At 40.2% G+C, this 16,576-nt stretch overlaps 2 protein-coding genes across 3 annotated transcripts in view; one reads left to right on the top strand and one right to left on the bottom strand.

The window, feature by feature from the left end:
* Positions 1 to 4,187, bottom strand: part of PIR (pirin) — a 92,648-nt gene extending 88,461 nt beyond the window's left edge. Inside the window, exons 1-2 of the mRNA XM_080653490.1 lie at positions 3,935 to 4,187; positions 2,493 to 2,632 (exon numbers count right to left, since the gene is read on the bottom strand). Of these exons, the coding sequence (XP_080509616.1) occupies positions 2,493 to 2,588 (96 nt within the window). The 5' untranslated portion in view covers positions 2,589 to 2,632; positions 3,935 to 4,187. The remainder of the gene's footprint in view (positions 1 to 2,492; positions 2,633 to 3,934) is intronic.
* Positions 4,188 to 9,038: 4,851 nt separating this feature from the next.
* Positions 9,039 to 16,576, top strand: part of BMX (BMX non-receptor tyrosine kinase) — a 46,414-nt gene continuing 38,876 nt past the window's right edge. The window contains exons 1-2 of one of the 2 annotated variants that reach the window (XM_080652527.1): positions 9,039 to 9,280; positions 15,326 to 15,472. In XM_080652527.1, the coding sequence (XP_080508653.1) occupies positions 9,278 to 9,280; positions 15,326 to 15,472 (150 nt within the window). In that variant the 5' untranslated portion in view covers positions 9,039 to 9,277. The remainder of the gene's footprint in view (positions 9,281 to 15,325; positions 15,473 to 16,576) is intronic. The other variant, XM_080652526.1, reaches the window with a different exon arrangement.

A 16,576-nucleotide genomic window follows, 5' to 3' on the forward strand; every position in this document is an offset into this window, starting at 1 on the left:
GTTTTTAAACTATAGTCCGGCCCTCCAATGGTCTGAGGGACAGTGAACTGGCCCCCTGTTTAAAAAGTTTGAGGACCCCTGCCCAAGACTATTCTGTAACTACCAATCTGTACTTAGCAATCCCTTAGCCCCCCAACCCTCTCCACTCTGGCAACCATGAGTCTGTTTCTATTTTGTTTGCTCATTTATATTCCTCTTTAGATTCCACATATAAGTGAAATCGTATGATATTTGTCTTTGTCTGGTTTATTTTGCTACCTAATTAATTTTATTTATTTGTTTGTTTATTTCAAGGTATCTACTCTGTCATATTATTAGACATGAAAGTATCAAATGCGTTCTTTGACTCTGTCTCTGGTTTTGACTCTTCTTTTCACTATCTATGGGTGCACACCACATGTATATGTATATCACACACAGGTGTATATATGTAACATATATTGTACATATGCACACAAATTCAACAATCTACTGAAAGTTTTTTTTGTTTTATTTTATTTTATTGTTGACATAAAAATGTATAGTCTACATAACCACCATGATGTAAGATATATGATTATATGTAAAATGTTGGGGTCTTTAAAGCAAAGGTTGTGAGCCAGGGACTCTTACCTGGGATAGAATTCAGGGTGGCTGTGAACTTGGTTGAGGAAAAAAAGTACATCCTTATTTTCACTAACCTCTAACAGAAATTTTTTTCTTTTTTTTTTTTTTGTAGTAAAATATACATAACATAAATTTTACCATTTTAACCATTTTTAAGTATTAGTTCAGTGGCATTAAGAACACTGTCATTGGTGTGCCACAGTCACCAGCATCCATCTCCAGACTGAAATTTGACACTTCCTTCAATTATGAATGTAGTAAAAGAACCACAGTAAAATACTAGTACCTGTGACTTTGTCACCAATACAAATCAAAGCTATTTTCATAGCATATTATAGTTGTTTGGGGTACACTGAACTATTTTTCATGCTCTTCATAACTTAGAAATTAGGTAGTTATAACTGCCACCAAGTCTTGCTGTTTAATGTAAAACTATTAGATTACAAATTTGTTTTATAATATTTTGCTAACCACAAAGTTTTCCTTTGTAATCCTATGTATTTTATGCATTTAAAAAACAATATTCTGAGAAGGAATTGATAAGTTTCACCAAACCATCAAAAGGGGTTCACAAGTCAAAAACAATGTAGAAACCCTCAGCAGATGTGTTCCTGACAGATGGAGTAATTAAAGTATTAGTTACCCTCAACAAATAATAATGGGTTTACTGATGGGTGTCCAAATTCTTTACAACTGTCCTATTGGTGATGTGGCCTAGTAGAATATGACACCACATCCACCTGCATCTCCCAACATCCATTGTGCATTTAATAATCCCTTAGGATAATCTTGTTTGCATCTATCTTTTGGAAAACAATGTTGATGGACCTCAAAAGATATTCATAGTTAAAGAGAAAGCTAACGATAGAAAGAGTATGAGAATATCAGAGCAGATTTTAAGAGGGACATACACTTCAAAATGAATCCATTGCCCTACATGGGATGTAATATCCAGTATGGTGACTATAGTTAATATATTGTGTTGCATATTTAAAATTTGCTAAGAGATATCTTAAAAGTCCTCATCACAAGAAAAAAATTATAACTATGTATGGTGACAGATGTTATTTAGACTTATTGTGGTGATCATTTCACTATATATACAAATACTGTATCATTATGTTGCACCTGAAACTAATACCTCAAAAAACTTTTTGGCTTTTTTTTTTTTTTAATCTGGTAGGGTGCTGGGCACAGTACTCCCTGGTTATAACCATCGTTTAATGGGCATATAAGATTTTCTTTTCCACAAGTCCCATGTCTCCCATAATTTTCAAATTAAAGAGCTCTGTAATGTTGAAAAACATCTACATAACCTATACTTGCCTTCTCTGATAGCCCCTACTTACCTCCTCCTCCACCACAAAAGGATGACAGTTTTGGGTCCCCGCAGTCTCCCTATGAACCCATATCCCTGGCAATGGCTGACTGACCAAGGGTATAGACCTGACCCAAGCCAAGCCTATCAGGTTCTCTCTATTAGGAATTTGGAATTGAGACTCAGAGTTACTCCCTTGTACTTTCACTTGTAGGCATGTAAAGTTGAGGGCATACAACACGCATGTCTGCTGATACGCATGCTAGGGCTGATGAGATGTGGGTGTGCAGAGAGAGGCGGAGACATTTCATGAAGCTCAGCTGCACCTTCTGCTCAGCACTAGGTATATCCACAATACAGAAATACTAGTTATAGCCACAATACAGAAATCCCCTTTTGGTTGGAGTTAGTCCGTGGGGGACCACAAATGCCAAATTTAGACTTGGCTCCTATGGCCCCACACAAAGCAGCTCATGTTGGTTTTGGGCCTGCTATTCCCAAGTTTGCCCTCAGTGTCCTACCAGTCCCTTCCTCAAAAAAGCACAAAACAGCCACCAAACCAACAAACCTGGGGTCTGCCGATGCTTCTGCGGACCCTTGCTCCAACCCCTTCTGACTGCTCCTGGCTGAGCACTGAGAGGGTGACTTTCTTGGAGAACACCATGTCGAAGTCCAAAAAGGAACTGTTCTGATGCTGAACTGTAGAGGCTGAAAGGCAAAAGGTGGGGGGAACAAAACAGAGTAGTCACTAAGTCCTAAGCCATAGCTAAGGACTACAAAATAAAGGATATTTAAATCAATCGTACCCAAAATACTAACTTATTGGTTGCTTCCTATGTACGACATGTGGGTTAGGTGATTTAAACAGCAGTCATGATGGTGAGCGAATGTGTTTGAATACTTACTTGGTTCCCAGCTACTAATTATTTACTACTGTTATCTCATGTGATCCTATAGCCATCTTCTACAAGGTTTAGCAATGTGGGCATTTTATCTGCTTTACCTCACTGAAATTTCTCAGACTGCTCTCCCCTTTTCTCCCTCCCCCCGCCCACCCCCCAGGCTGAGAGAGCTTTGCAAGGTGACTCAGGAACACAGAGAAAAAACAAGAGGTCTATGACTCTCTCCAGATGCTGAAGATCGTGGCATTGAAAGGGATCTTTGAGGGTCATCATCAAATTCAAAGACCCATCTATCCCTGAAGTCCAGGACCAACATTTCTGGTAAGAAATCTTTGGGCTTTCTCATGAAGTCTTCAAGAGCACAGGAAATTCCTGGAGGAGCTACCCTTGTCAACGCATCCAGGATTTCAGGACCGAGCACAGAACAAGTCCCTTTTCCTCTTCAAATGCTTGCAGATAGTAACCTCAATCCCTAAAGCTCTTCTTCAAGAGAAATATAATCCATCCCTTCAAAGATTCCCACGCAAACCAACTGATGCTTTAGGAGCATAAACCCTGGAGCCAGACAGCCTGGGTTTGCATCTCAACTTCCCCATGTACCATGTGTGTGGCCTAAGGCCAACTGCTAAGTCTCTCCTTCCTCAGTTTTTCCGTCTGTAAAACAGGAGTGATAAGACTGCCTACCTCAAAGGAGTGCAGTCAGTGCTCTAAGCACTCTACCTGGCAATGCCCTACCCTGTCAGTCAAGGCCCACTAAGAGGAGCAGGTAATCAATCAATATTTATTGGGTGCTGGACTGTCAGACACAGAAATAAGTTTTCAAGCTTCAAAGCTGTACAGAAAGAAGAGTCATCACCTACAAGCAATTCGAAAGTATTTTGACCCCATCTGGACTATTGCTGGGTCCTTCCAGGCTCCTACAACTCAGAAAGAAAAGCTGGCTACCATTTTCACCAGATTGCAAAGGACTACAAATCATCTCTAGTCATCTCCCTCTGAGGCTTCCCTAGGCGTCAGAAGCCGGATGGGGAAGGCTGGGTGCTGATCCCTGTTGCCCTGCATCCCCCATGCGTCCCACCACCCACCCAGTGAGCGCCCAGGTACTCACATGGCGGCGTCTAGAGTCTGTGCAGCTATGTGGGCGCCGGCAGTGAGCTGGAGCGCAGGGAGGAGGCGTGCAGGGCGTGCAGGGCGCGGGGAAACCTTCATCTCACCGTGACTCAGCACTTTGCCAGCTGCTGTAGGGAGGCGGGAGGCCGGAAGCGGGAGGCGGGAAGCGGGAAGCGGGAGTTCAAGGGTCTCACAGAGCCTGGGCAGGGGCGTATGTCTTGCGGAGGCTCTTGCTCCGCCCTTCCCTCTCCCCTGCCAGCCCCGCTGCCCTTTGGCCTCTGTGCTCCGCCCGCCTTGGAGAGCTGCGCCCCTGAGCCAGGAAGGGGGTGGGGGGAGAGTACTGGACCCTCGGAGGAATGTGTTGGCCTGACAAGTGCTCTGATTATGGTGAAGGTCCCAGCTGGACTCAGTAGGAAACCTGTCTTTAACTGGAGTCTGCTTGCCACACAACCCACAGAGCTTGACTCTCCAGGTTTGAAGCATGCTCCACCACTTGTTAGCCTTGTGACCTTTTGCAGGTGGCTCAGACTCTGTTTCTTTCATTGTAAAATGGGGATGTTGATGATCATACAATAGAACCTGTTACAGTTGTGATGAAAATAAAATGAGCTTGGCAGGTCACTAGCACTACACAATCGTTTGTTACATAAATAAGTTGCCTGCTGTTTGCCACTTAGAAAGAGGTAGGGAGGCATTGGAGAGTTTTCCCAGGGGAAGGTGGAGTTACAGAAGCCACTGAAGGGATCTAGTTAATTGCTAGGATTTTTTTTTTTTGCTAGGATTTTTTTAATCCATTGCTAGGATTCTTTTTTCCCCTTTATTATTATTAATGACACTATTACAGATGTCCCCAAACCCCCCACCTTTGCCTGCCTCCACCCAGCCCTGAAGCCCCTTTCTCTCTAGCCATCACCACACTGTTGTCTCTATCTCTGAGCTACGCATATATGTTCTTTGCCTAATCCCTTTACCTTCTTTCATCCAGACCCCTCCCCTCTGACATTTGTCAGTCTGTTTCATGTATCCATGACTCTGTTTCTATTTTGTTCATCAGTTTATTTGGTTCATTAGATTCTATACATAAGTGAGATCACATTGCTAGGATTCTTAACCAGGGGTACCAGGTATGTTTCTGTCTTCTAAATACCAGAAATGAGTGGCTGTTTCAATAAAACCTTAATGATGGATACTGAAATTTGAATTTCATATTATTTTCACTTGTCACAAAATATTATTCCTCTTTTGATTTTTTTATTTCCACAACTTAAAAATGTAGAGACCATTCTTAGCTCACAGGCAAAGTGAAAACTAGGCAGTGGGCCAGATGTGGTTGCAGACCTGGTTTGCAGATCCCTGCTCTAATAGAGGTTAGTAGTGGTACAAGGGCCTTCCCCTGGACTTCTTGTTAGTGGAGCTCAAAACCCCTCCCCACCTTACTTAGATGGTTCAAGCTAAATGAAATAATACACATGAGCATTAAAAATGCCATGAAATGAAATATTGTGCCTTATATCATCATTTATTTACTTCTGCAACTGTCTCCAAATAATATAGAAGCATGGGCTGTCTGGCACTTTGCAATCTTTAGTAAATAGCCTTCCCTACAAAAAAAGTTCAACATTTAGCCAGTTGCCTGAGCCTGAAACACAAGTGTTCTCATTTTGTTCATCTTGAAATCCTATTAATTCTGCTCCCAATCTCTTAAATGCATATAGTCCTTCACAATTTGACTGCCACCATCCATCTTCTCTATTAGCCACCGTAATCTTCCTGCCTTCAGGCCTACCACTGGCCAATCCATTCTCCAAGTGGAAGGGAAATGGAATAACTGCCTAAAACCTTCATTGTCCTCAAGAGAAAACCCTAGGATATCATTAACCTGGCCTCACCCTCCACACTTGTTCAAGGACTGACAAACACACAAACACACACACACACCCTCTTCGCACGAACTTCTTTTATGTTTTGGAATGTGCATTCTCTCTCTTGTTGGCTTGCTGTGACTCTGTCTGGAACTTTCTCTCTACTGATCTGGCTTATCACCATTCATCTTTCAGCTCTCAGTTGGGATATCACTCCCTCTGGGAAAACTTCCCTTTCTGTCCCTTCAAGTCCGGGTGAGATGATTGACACAGTAATCATCACACTTACTAGTTGTTAACCAGTGTCACTGTTCAGCATCCTTTGGAAAATTCTATTTTCCTAAGATGGCTCCAACAGTATTTCCCATCAGACCTGACTTTTTCTGCAGTGTGACCTTGACAATCTCCCCCATCACAAGTGGAGCTTACCTCTCTTCCTCTTGAGTCTAGACAGGGCTTGTAGCTGTTTTACCAATGCAATATGGTGGAAGTGACACTGTGCCAATTCTGGGTGTGGTTCTGAAATGGCCTGGCAGCTTCTGCTTCCTGCCTCTTGGAAACCAGCTACCGTGTAAGAAGGGCAATGGCTCTGAGACTGCCATTCTAAGAGAAGCCCATGCCGCGTGAAGGAGAGGTCCTGGAGGAAGAAATGCCATGTGAAGAAAGAGACAGAGGCCAAGGACACGAACGTCCAGATATATAGACAAAGAAACCCACTTGGAAGTGGGTCCTCTTGCCCTTGCCCTAGCTGACCCAGCTGATGAAACATGAATACCCAACTATTCCTTCTCCACTTCCAGACCCACAGAATTGTGAGCAAATAAAAATGGTTATTTTAAGCCACTCAGTTTCCAAGTCATTTGTTTCGTGATAATTGGAAAATATGCTTTTATGTGACAGGAGAGATAAAGTGGATTTTCAAAGCTCTCTGGGCTAAAGTAAAACACTTACAAATATTCACCCTATTAGAAAGTAGATATGTCTAAATAAATGTTATTACCAAGGCAACTAGCAATCCAGCAAGATCAACAATTATTTTTTAAATATATTTTTATTGATTTCAGAGAGGAAGGGAGAGGGAGAGAGAGATAGAAACATCAATGATAAGAGAGAATCATTGATTGGCTGCCTCCTGCATGCCCCCACCCCCCCACACTAGGAATAGAGCCCACAACCCAGGCATGTGCCCTGACCGGGAATCAAAGCATGACCTCCTGGTTCATAGATTGATGATCAACCACTGAGCCATGTCGGCTGGGCAAGATCAACAATTATTAAACTAGACTTGAGAGATTAAATGTTGAATTCCACAGGCCATAGCATTAACCTTGGAAGTTCAGGTGTCCTGAAAGGCTCCTCTGTTACAGGTAGCATTCACAGGGACAACTTCATAATAAAAGAAAACAGGAGAGAATGACTTCGCTGTACATTTTTACCCACTTCTATACTGGATGTGTGATACTCTTAGGGAGGTTTTCAGTTTATCACCTTTTTAAAGCTTCCTCTGAGCCTCAGAATCCCCTCCACCTCCGAAACTATAACAGGAGTAAGAGCTTCCCTTTCTTCTTCTCTTTGAGAATCCAGTGACAGGTAGAAGCCAAGTCAAAGGGCATGCATTGTCAGGCCTGAAAAGCTAAAAGACTTAAAGTGAGGAAAAACAAAGTTAGGAGGGGACAAATTTTTACAAATAGAATATGGGGCATGTCACCTTTCACTATAGCAGGGCTCACTTTTGAGCTGAGAAATGTGACATAGAGCTTTCAGCACTTTTCTCACTGTCATTTGCCACCCAGACAGAGATGTGAAGCAGGCAGCTGGATATATGAGTGGGTAAATAACAGACCATCGATGGTCTTGGGAACCCCGGGAAACAAAGAAAACTACATGCTGATATGACAGTGAAGAGAGCTTTCCCTAAATAATTCCAAATAACAGCATGATAATCTTTAAAGATACCTGTATAATCAATACATTTTATTTGACCTTTTTTCCTCTTTGCTCAAAAAATATGTTTTTCTCTTCTGTATGACTTATTGACTTTCTTCTCCAAGATATATTTTATAGAAACATATGGACATCTTGTACATCTCATTATTTGCAACTTTTTTTTTTCTCCTTCAAGCAGTAAACTAAAAAATTCTTTCTTGCAGATTGATTAGACTTTGGTGACACTGTTGCTACTGTTCATTAAATGACAAATATCTCCGGACAGTTCCGTACTAGGGATACAAACTCACTGAACCCAGGAAATCAATTAGCGCTAAGTCTGGGACTGAATATTTTGTAAGCATTAGTTTATGAAGGCCATTAATGTGTTGGTGGTTGAGGACATCCAAATATATCCAGAAAAGATGGGGATACATGACTCCCATTTCCACTCTTGTGAGAGCAATCTGCACAGACCTGGTTTGTTCCATCGACCATGGTTCTGGCTCAGAAGCTGCATGTAATCGTCAGTTGTACAAAACTCATAACTGTGTTTCTGTCTTTCCCATGTGCTTTTGGCAGTGTGCCAGAAAAGGATGGCTTATGAGCCTTTCTTATAAGCAACAGAAGTTTCCTAGAATTCATCACAAGCCCAATACTCTCAGCCCTGAAAGGCCGATTCATCTGTGAACCAGGGAAATAGAGAAATTTAGGTGAATGATTCCCTTGATACTTATCTCAGTGACCATTATAACCTTTCTCATTTTTCAGCTTTTATAAAGTTGTGTCTTCTGGCCAAATGAAAACTGCTTTCAAGATCATAGTATTGGAGCTAAAATAAAGGCTAATTTGAATTAACCACCTAGTTAATGTTCTGTACACTGTGGTGTTTATGGATGAAGTATACTGATGCCAGCAACTTACTTTGCACTAAAATTAACAATAGTAATAGTAGTAGTAGTAGTAGTAGTAGTAGTAGTAGTAGTAATACCGATTAGGTGGACAGATGGATGGATAGAGAGGTGCATAAATAGCTAGATGACAAAGCACCTCCCTTTATCCAATGTTGAGTTGAAATTTTCATTGCTTATCCTCTGTACACTTTGGCGTTACCTCATGGTTTCCTGACTCATGTGAGAGAAGTCAGAGGCAGAGTGGGGTTTTGCAGAAATATTTCCTTGTCCTTTCCAGCTTCAAGTTCTATAAACAAAGGCAGGGTTATCACATGTACCCAAGAGCTGCCTGGGAAAAGCAGGAGCCCTGGTTATCAAAGTTGGAACCTTTAAGAAATATGCTTTTGTCTCCGTCTTTGTTGCATTCAATCAGATCAACAAGTGTTGGCTAAGTGTTGAGCGCGGTTTCCTGTGGGATTGTGTAAGGCCTTGCAGGACAATAAACCTTTTGGGGGCACTGAGTAATGTAGCCATTTCTGACCCGGCAGCAGGGAAAATGTGAGACAATTTGCTGCTGCTGGAAGGAGGTCAGCTGAGGCTGTGTTCCTGCAAGAGCAGATTGACTTCACTGCGGTGGACCGCGCATCGGAACAAGACAAAATGGTGCGTTTAAGCGGCAAGTGGCTATGCAATGTCATATCCTACAGGAACACAGGTTCGAATATGGGTGTTGTAGAGCTTCAAGTTCACAAACTTTGGGGAGCCAACTTTAAAAAGTACAAAAAATAGGAATTTGAAATTGCTGGGGTTCCTCCGGGACTTTGGATGGGACTGTGTAATTCTCTCCTTCTGTCCCTCCCCCCCCACCCTGCCCTTCACCGGCTCAGAATCTTGTTCAGGGAAGCTGTCAGGTTATGTGTATATCACCACTAGCTCCATTTGGCTTTCTGTTATTTCCTCTGATTTTTCTCCTTACTAGTTTTTAGGCATTGCCTTTCCGTGACTTTCCATATTGGCTTCATAACTGCTTCTGAAAGGCAAAGAAATGTTATTCATTCCTTCTTTTTTCTTTGTTTTTATGATTTTGTTTCAGCTACAAATATTGGTTCTTAGGTTCCTGAAGTCTCCCAAAATTAGAGACGAAGGGGTATTTTAGATGGAGATAAAAAGATGTGAGGGAGGTGAACCTAAGCGGATGAGGTGTACCTATATCCATATAGTTTTGAAAATTGTTGTGGACTGTGGTGATTTCATTGGGTTTAAAAAATAGTACGCTATAATGTGGTCTAGGACAGTGCTTTTCAAAATCTCCTATGCACACAGATCACCTGAGGGTCTCAGTAAAATTCATATTCTGATGTAGTAGGTCTGGGGTGGGAACTGAGACTCTGCATTTCTAAGAAGCTCTCAGGTGATGCTGACGCTGCTGGTCCAGGGAGTACATTTTAAGTAGCATCTTACATTGGTTTGTAAGAAATCTGGTGGCACAAACATGCAGTCACTAAGGGGCTGGCTCAACCTGATTTTAAGGTCCAGTTCCAGGACTGAAGGCTTATAACATACCTGCAGAGTAGGTGCTTATTGACTAGCGAATACATGGGAACTCTTCCTGGCTCCCATTATCTCCTATCCCCAGGAGCTTGGTGGTAAGGGTATGAGGATCATTTTGTTTTAAACTTTGCTATGGACCTTTTAAAAATTTGCCTATGGAGTGATGATGGGTATCTGGAACATCTACTAGTGTGCTAGGCATCTTACCGACATTTTCTCTCGACTCCTCCTACCCCTTTGAGGTGGTTATTTTTTTTCACCCCCTTTAAGAAGGGGAAGCTGAGGTTTAGCAGGGTTTAGTAACATGCCAGGTTGCATGGAGACAGAGCAGGGATTTGAACCCACCAGAGCTAGGTGCTATTGCACATACCAACCTGTATTCCCTCAGCAGTGCTATGTGTTAAACTAATTCAGCATAAAGCATTAGGACAGAGATCTATCACATTCTGTTTTTCTGGTAAGTAATGTCCCCAGAGCAGTGCCCTGGCAAAGGGGAGGGGGCAGAAGGAAAGAGGTGGCTGAAAAGAAGGAAGGGCTTAGACACCAAATGTGAATGTCACACCTAATGCAAATTTTAGCTCCAACAAAAATGACATTGGAATGCTCACCTTCTTTGTGCAAAAAATGGACTTCCTAAAATATCTGGCTTCATAAATTCATTTTGGAGCAATTAAGGTATGGTGTTTCAAAATGCTAAGAACTTGCATGTCAACGTTAAAGTATTTCTGTCTATATCATGCCAAGACACTTGTAGCTTTCTCTCTCCTACATAACATCATATGAAAGAGTGATTTGGCAGCTTCAGTGGAGCTGGTATTTGTCTTTAGCCAGCATCTTAAAAGCTATACTTTGAACCAACTCACCTGATTCTGAGTTAAGCTTTTTGTTCCTGTTTAATTTACCATCATATTTTGTTCAGTTATTAAACAGGAAGGTAAGCAGGCCTGGCCTGGGACAAATATTTGAAGATAAGTTTGTCACAGGGTCCTCAATTTCCCCTCACCTCTTGGTTAAACCATTGAGCCTTGCCAGCCAGGCTGAAAGCATATTTTTAAAGTGCTTTAAGTAGTGCCTGCCACATGGTGAGTCCTCCTTTAATGTTAGCTAGGATTATTATTACTACAATCATGCATATCCCTCAAGGTCCAATTTTAATGTTCTCTGTTCCATACCATCTTTCTTGATTATCTTAAGGGAAATTTTTTTTCCCTTGCTTGAGCCTTTCATAGCAAAGACAACAGACGCCACTCTAGCACATGAGTTGTTTCCTTCCACCTTCTTTTTAAATCATGATTTGGTGCCAAGAGTGTGCCTGGTATTTTCACATAAGATTTCTCATTTAAGTTAAATAAAGTGAAAGAGCTGTTGCCCATCTCATTTTGCAGATCAGAAAACTGACATCTATAGCAAGAAAGAGGCTTTGTCAGTGTGACACAGCTCACAAATGACAGTACTATCATCTCTTCCAAGCCTTCCGAGTCTACCACCCCATCGAAACTTTGCATCTTAACCATCTGTGAAACCTAGCTCTCAAACCTGTTCATTGTCACTCTAAGCACACTGGACGCTCAAATTCAAGTGTGCTGAATAGACCTACAGAGTTGAGCTCCTTACTCTCATGATATTTCCTCATAAATACTAAATAACTCTAGTGATTCCAAGTCATGTTAATTCAGCATGCATCTTTATGTATATTATAGGGTATATAATGTTTGCTGGCTTTCTTACAGAAAATACTATATTGATTTCTGTTAAGTTTTTTTTTTTTAAAAATGTTGCCACCCTCCCTGCGCTTTAATCTCTTTCTAGTTTCATGTGCTTATGGAAATAGGTAGCTTGGGCTATTTGGCAGGCAAAGTGACATGTCTATTTTATGTAGCTGGTAATATGATTCCAGCCAAATCCTACCAGCTCCTCTATGGAAATAGATTTCTGGTTAATACAGACTAGCTTTAAGATCTAATCTTATTTTGAAAGGTGTTTTGTTTTGTTTTGTTTTTTACCTTCCCAACTGAATTTCCCTTAAATAAGGATACACAGAGCCATGTTTGCGAGTCTTTGGACAGGCATTTGAATCAACAATGATACCTGAGCCCTGTTGACTTATTGTGCTAATACAAGTAAAGAGAGATTACATTTCTAAAAATTAGTCATCACTCATTATCACCTCCTAAACCAAGGGAGACTGGAGAAATGTCTTCAATTTAAAATTTAGGCTAATATAGAAGAACAGAGAAATACAAGAAAGAGATAAAAGCAAATAGAAGAAGAAAGGTAGGTCCAAACTTGAGCAGGAACCAGGTATTGTCTTAGAGGAAACTGATCTGGAGATGACAAAAGTATGAGCCACCTAAACAGGATTCTTCAAGTTTTTTAGGAAGAATGAGAGTCCGGTTTTGGGAATGGAATTTTGAAGGACTTCAAAGTCGTGTGGCTCCAAGTGCTCGTTACATGAGAACAACAGATTACAGATCCATATATTAGTATACAGTATGTGAACTCATGGGGTATTTTTTTTTTATCCTTCCTTCCCCAAGGACATGTTTATTGATTTTCTTTTAAATAGAGGGAAAGGAGAGAGAGGGAAAGAGAGAGAGAGAGAGGGAGAGGGAAATAGGGAGAGAGGGAGAGAGAGAGAGAGAGAGAAAACATCGACCGTTTGCTTCCTGAACAAGCCCCAACCAGGGATCAAACCCAAAACCTAGGTATGTGCCCTGACTGGGAATCAAACCTGCACTTTAGCTTTTTGGTGCATGGGATAATGCTCCAACCAACTGAGCCACTGGAACTCATTTTTAAAAAACAAACACATGTGTGCATATACTTGAAAAAAATCTAAAGATATGTCTACCAAAATGTTGATTTTTTTCCCCCTTTTGCTGGTCTGTAGTTCTTGGCTTTGCAGAATAAACATATATCACACAATTTTTTAAATGAAAGCCAAAAAAAAATTCACAAAGGGCAGAATTTTAGAACGAACAATTTTGTTGACCAATTATATTGCTTTAGACAAAACAACATGTATAAATCCTTGGAGATTTATTAGAGAATGTGTTGTGGACTTGGTACCTTCCTTTCTACTCAGTGTTCTTCCCTTCACTAGACAGAAGCAACTTTGTGAATTTCATTTGTCAGTGATTTCTGTGACTCACAATATTAATTTTTTTAGGTAAAATTCCCCCAACACTATCTTTCCCCCCAACACTATCTTTAATTGGATGAATATGAAAGATCTATGAACAAAATAGTGTATCATCATGCAGTACTGGGAAAGACTGAGTACTACTTTGGACACTGGGATTTGCATTTTCAAAACACTGTTCTTACTGTTACAAATTGATTCAGCATCTAAACATTTTTGAAAAGTAACCTTTCTATTCTACTAACCAGACCTAGTTAACCAGCACTCTGTTTTTGAGGAGTAATGTATTAGCTGTGAATATAAAAGACAATTGACAAGAATTTTCATAGTTTTCTCTTTTTGCATTGATAGTCAATTTTTAAATGTAAAAGGCAAAGGTGCCCTACAAGTATGCCAAAAAGGGGACTTTAACTCACAAAAAGTGGGCCCTCCACATTTTCAATAAGTCTTCAAGCAAATTCTCTTTTGGACATGGACTCTGGGTGTAGAAAATAATCTTATCTGAACAGGCATATGTGTAGAGTTTCCAATAGAGACAAAGGTGAAAAGTAGATGTGGCATGGTACACGTGCTGGTTAACTAGGTCTGGTTAGTAGGACAAAAGCTGGCTGGGCCTGACCATGGTTTGTTCAATGCCAAGTTGTGTTTCTTAGTCTCCCATTCTTCCCACCTCCCTGCCATCGTGGACCCACCATATTCCTGAGCCAGTTAGAAGTTCCCATTAGTGGCTGGACAGGTTCACTTGGCATCTGCCTCCATCCAGACAGAGCAATGCCCATGTGGGTGCTTCCTGATCCAGAGTGATAAATAGGATGCAAATATCTTCTAATACATGACCCTGGCATAACCAGAGGGGATAAGAGGGATGGTGCCTCAGAGCTGTAACATTTTACTTAGAGCTTCGGAGTTAAAGTTAAAGCACACTTCAAGGCTCTCCAACATAAGGTGAGTAAAGTTAATTACCTTCAGCTTGTCAATAAAGAAAGAAAGATGGTAACTAGTGGACATATGACTGCTAAAAAAGATGTGATTTCACAAAGCAAAGAACACAAGAAAGTTTCTCTTGTGCCCTACTGCTGACCAGTACTTTTCATGATCAGATTAATAAATTTATTTCCTGAAAATATTTATGTTTTACATGGTTTGGGAAGAAAAATGGTGTTTTTAGTTAATAAAGTATAATTTTTTAGTTTTTTAAATCTCTTCTGATATAATTTTAAGTGTTTTATTCTCAGAAATATTGAAAAGTAAACCCATGTCATTTGTGTTAAAGATTTGATCATGATCAGGGTCTGTGGGTGTTATTTAAAATGATGTCAGAGTCTCACAGTACTTTGGATAATTTGGTCAAACAACTGGTCACTTTAATGGAGAGAAATTTCAGTTGATCAATTACTTCAGATATGGTGAGCTGTGTGGAGTTCAAATTTTTAAAAGTTTGATTCTATACAAATCAATTCAACAACTGCTTATAGAATGCTCAAGAAATAAGAATATTTTAAAATATATTTTTATGGATTTCAGTGAGGAAGAGAGAGGGAGAGAGAGAGATAGAAACATCAGTGATGAGAGAGAATCACTAATCAGCTGCCTCCCCCAACCTGGGCATGTGCCCTGACCGGGAATGGAACCATAACCTGCTGTTCCACAGATCGACACTCAGTCACTGAGCCATGCTGACTGGGCAAGGAACAAGGAGAATTTTGATGAGGTGGTCTGGAAAATAGTATGAAGATGGTGAATGTATGATCTAGAGTAAGATGAGTAAAATTCATAAAATGCTATAAAAATTAAGCATATTTATAAAAGTGAAAACCATAGCAGTAGAAAAAATGTGCAGGTGTGTGTTTAGTTAAGAGCCTGCTTAGTTACTTTTCCTCTATAAATTTAAATCTAACTTTAAAAATTGTATCATTTATATTATCTTTGAATGAAAAATAGTGGAATAAAAATTATGAAAGTAAAAGAGAACCTAGCTAGATGATGCAAATACTCATTTTAATTATTTTATTTAGGATGACAGTATGGATACAAAATCCATTCTAGAAGAACTTCTTCTCAAAAGGTCACAGCAAAAGAAGAAAATGTCACCAAATAATTACAAAGAGCGGCTTTTTGTTTTGACCAAAACAAACCTCTCCTACTATGAATATGACAAAATGGTGAGGCCCTATTTATTCCATTGCTATTATACTATTTATTTTTCTTAAGCCTCCACAAAGTGCTTAATTATAATGAAACAATATCAGGTTTCTTAGCTTACACAGTAAAGATCAACTTTCACTCAGTCATCACATTTGTCTTTTCTTAACAAGGTATAATTAATTCAAGAAAAAAGAATTTTAAAACATTGGCTAACTTTTGGGGGTAAGAGGGAGAGATCAACCAAAGGACTTGTATGCATGCATATAAGCCTAACCAATGGACACAGACACCAGGGGGGTGAGGGCATGAGTGGGACGGTAGGGGGCGATGGGGGTATACGGACACATATGTAACACCTTAATCAATAAAGAAAAAAAGGAAGTCATAGAGAGACAGAGAAGCCTTTTAAAGGCAACCAACCTTTTATTTGTTTTCTGTAAAACAAACACACACACATACAAAAAAAAACAAAAAAAAAAAAACATTGGCCAACTTTATAAAGACAAATTGCAAATCACTTTAGAACAGTGTTTCTCAACTGAGGGTGATTTTGCCCCCCCAGGGGACATTTAACAATGGTTGGGGACATTTTTGGTTGCCATAATTGGTGGGAATAGTGTGCTACTGACTTCTACTGGGTAGAGGCCAGGGATGCTGCTAAACATTTTATAATGCACTGGACAGCCTCCACCACAAAGAATTATCTGGCCTTAAATAGTGCTGAAGGTGAAAGATCCTACGTAACACAATGCTGGAAATCAGGCTATTTCTATAAAATAGAAAAACTGAAATACTGTCATAAAATTGAAACAAAATGAAGATGCTTTGTGGAGTTAAATATTTTTTATTATTTTATTTATTTATCTATATTTATATTTTATCTTATATTTATTTATCTTTATCGTTGAAAGTATTACAGAAGTCCCTCTTTTCCCCCCATTGACCTCTTCCAGCATGCTCCCAACCCCCCCTCCAGGTCCTCATCACCCCATTGTCTGTGTCCACTGGTTATGCATATATGCATATAAGTTCATTGGTTGATCTCTTCCCACCCACCTTCCCTGAGTAGATTAACCACATGGTAGGTGATTTGAAATGTGTTTCAAGATTATCAAACAAAA

Source organism: Plecotus auritus (assembly GCF_963455305.1).
Source record: "Plecotus auritus genome assembly, chromosome: X".
NCBI classification, from domain to species: domain Eukaryota; kingdom Metazoa; phylum Chordata; class Mammalia; order Chiroptera; family Vespertilionidae; genus Plecotus; species Plecotus auritus.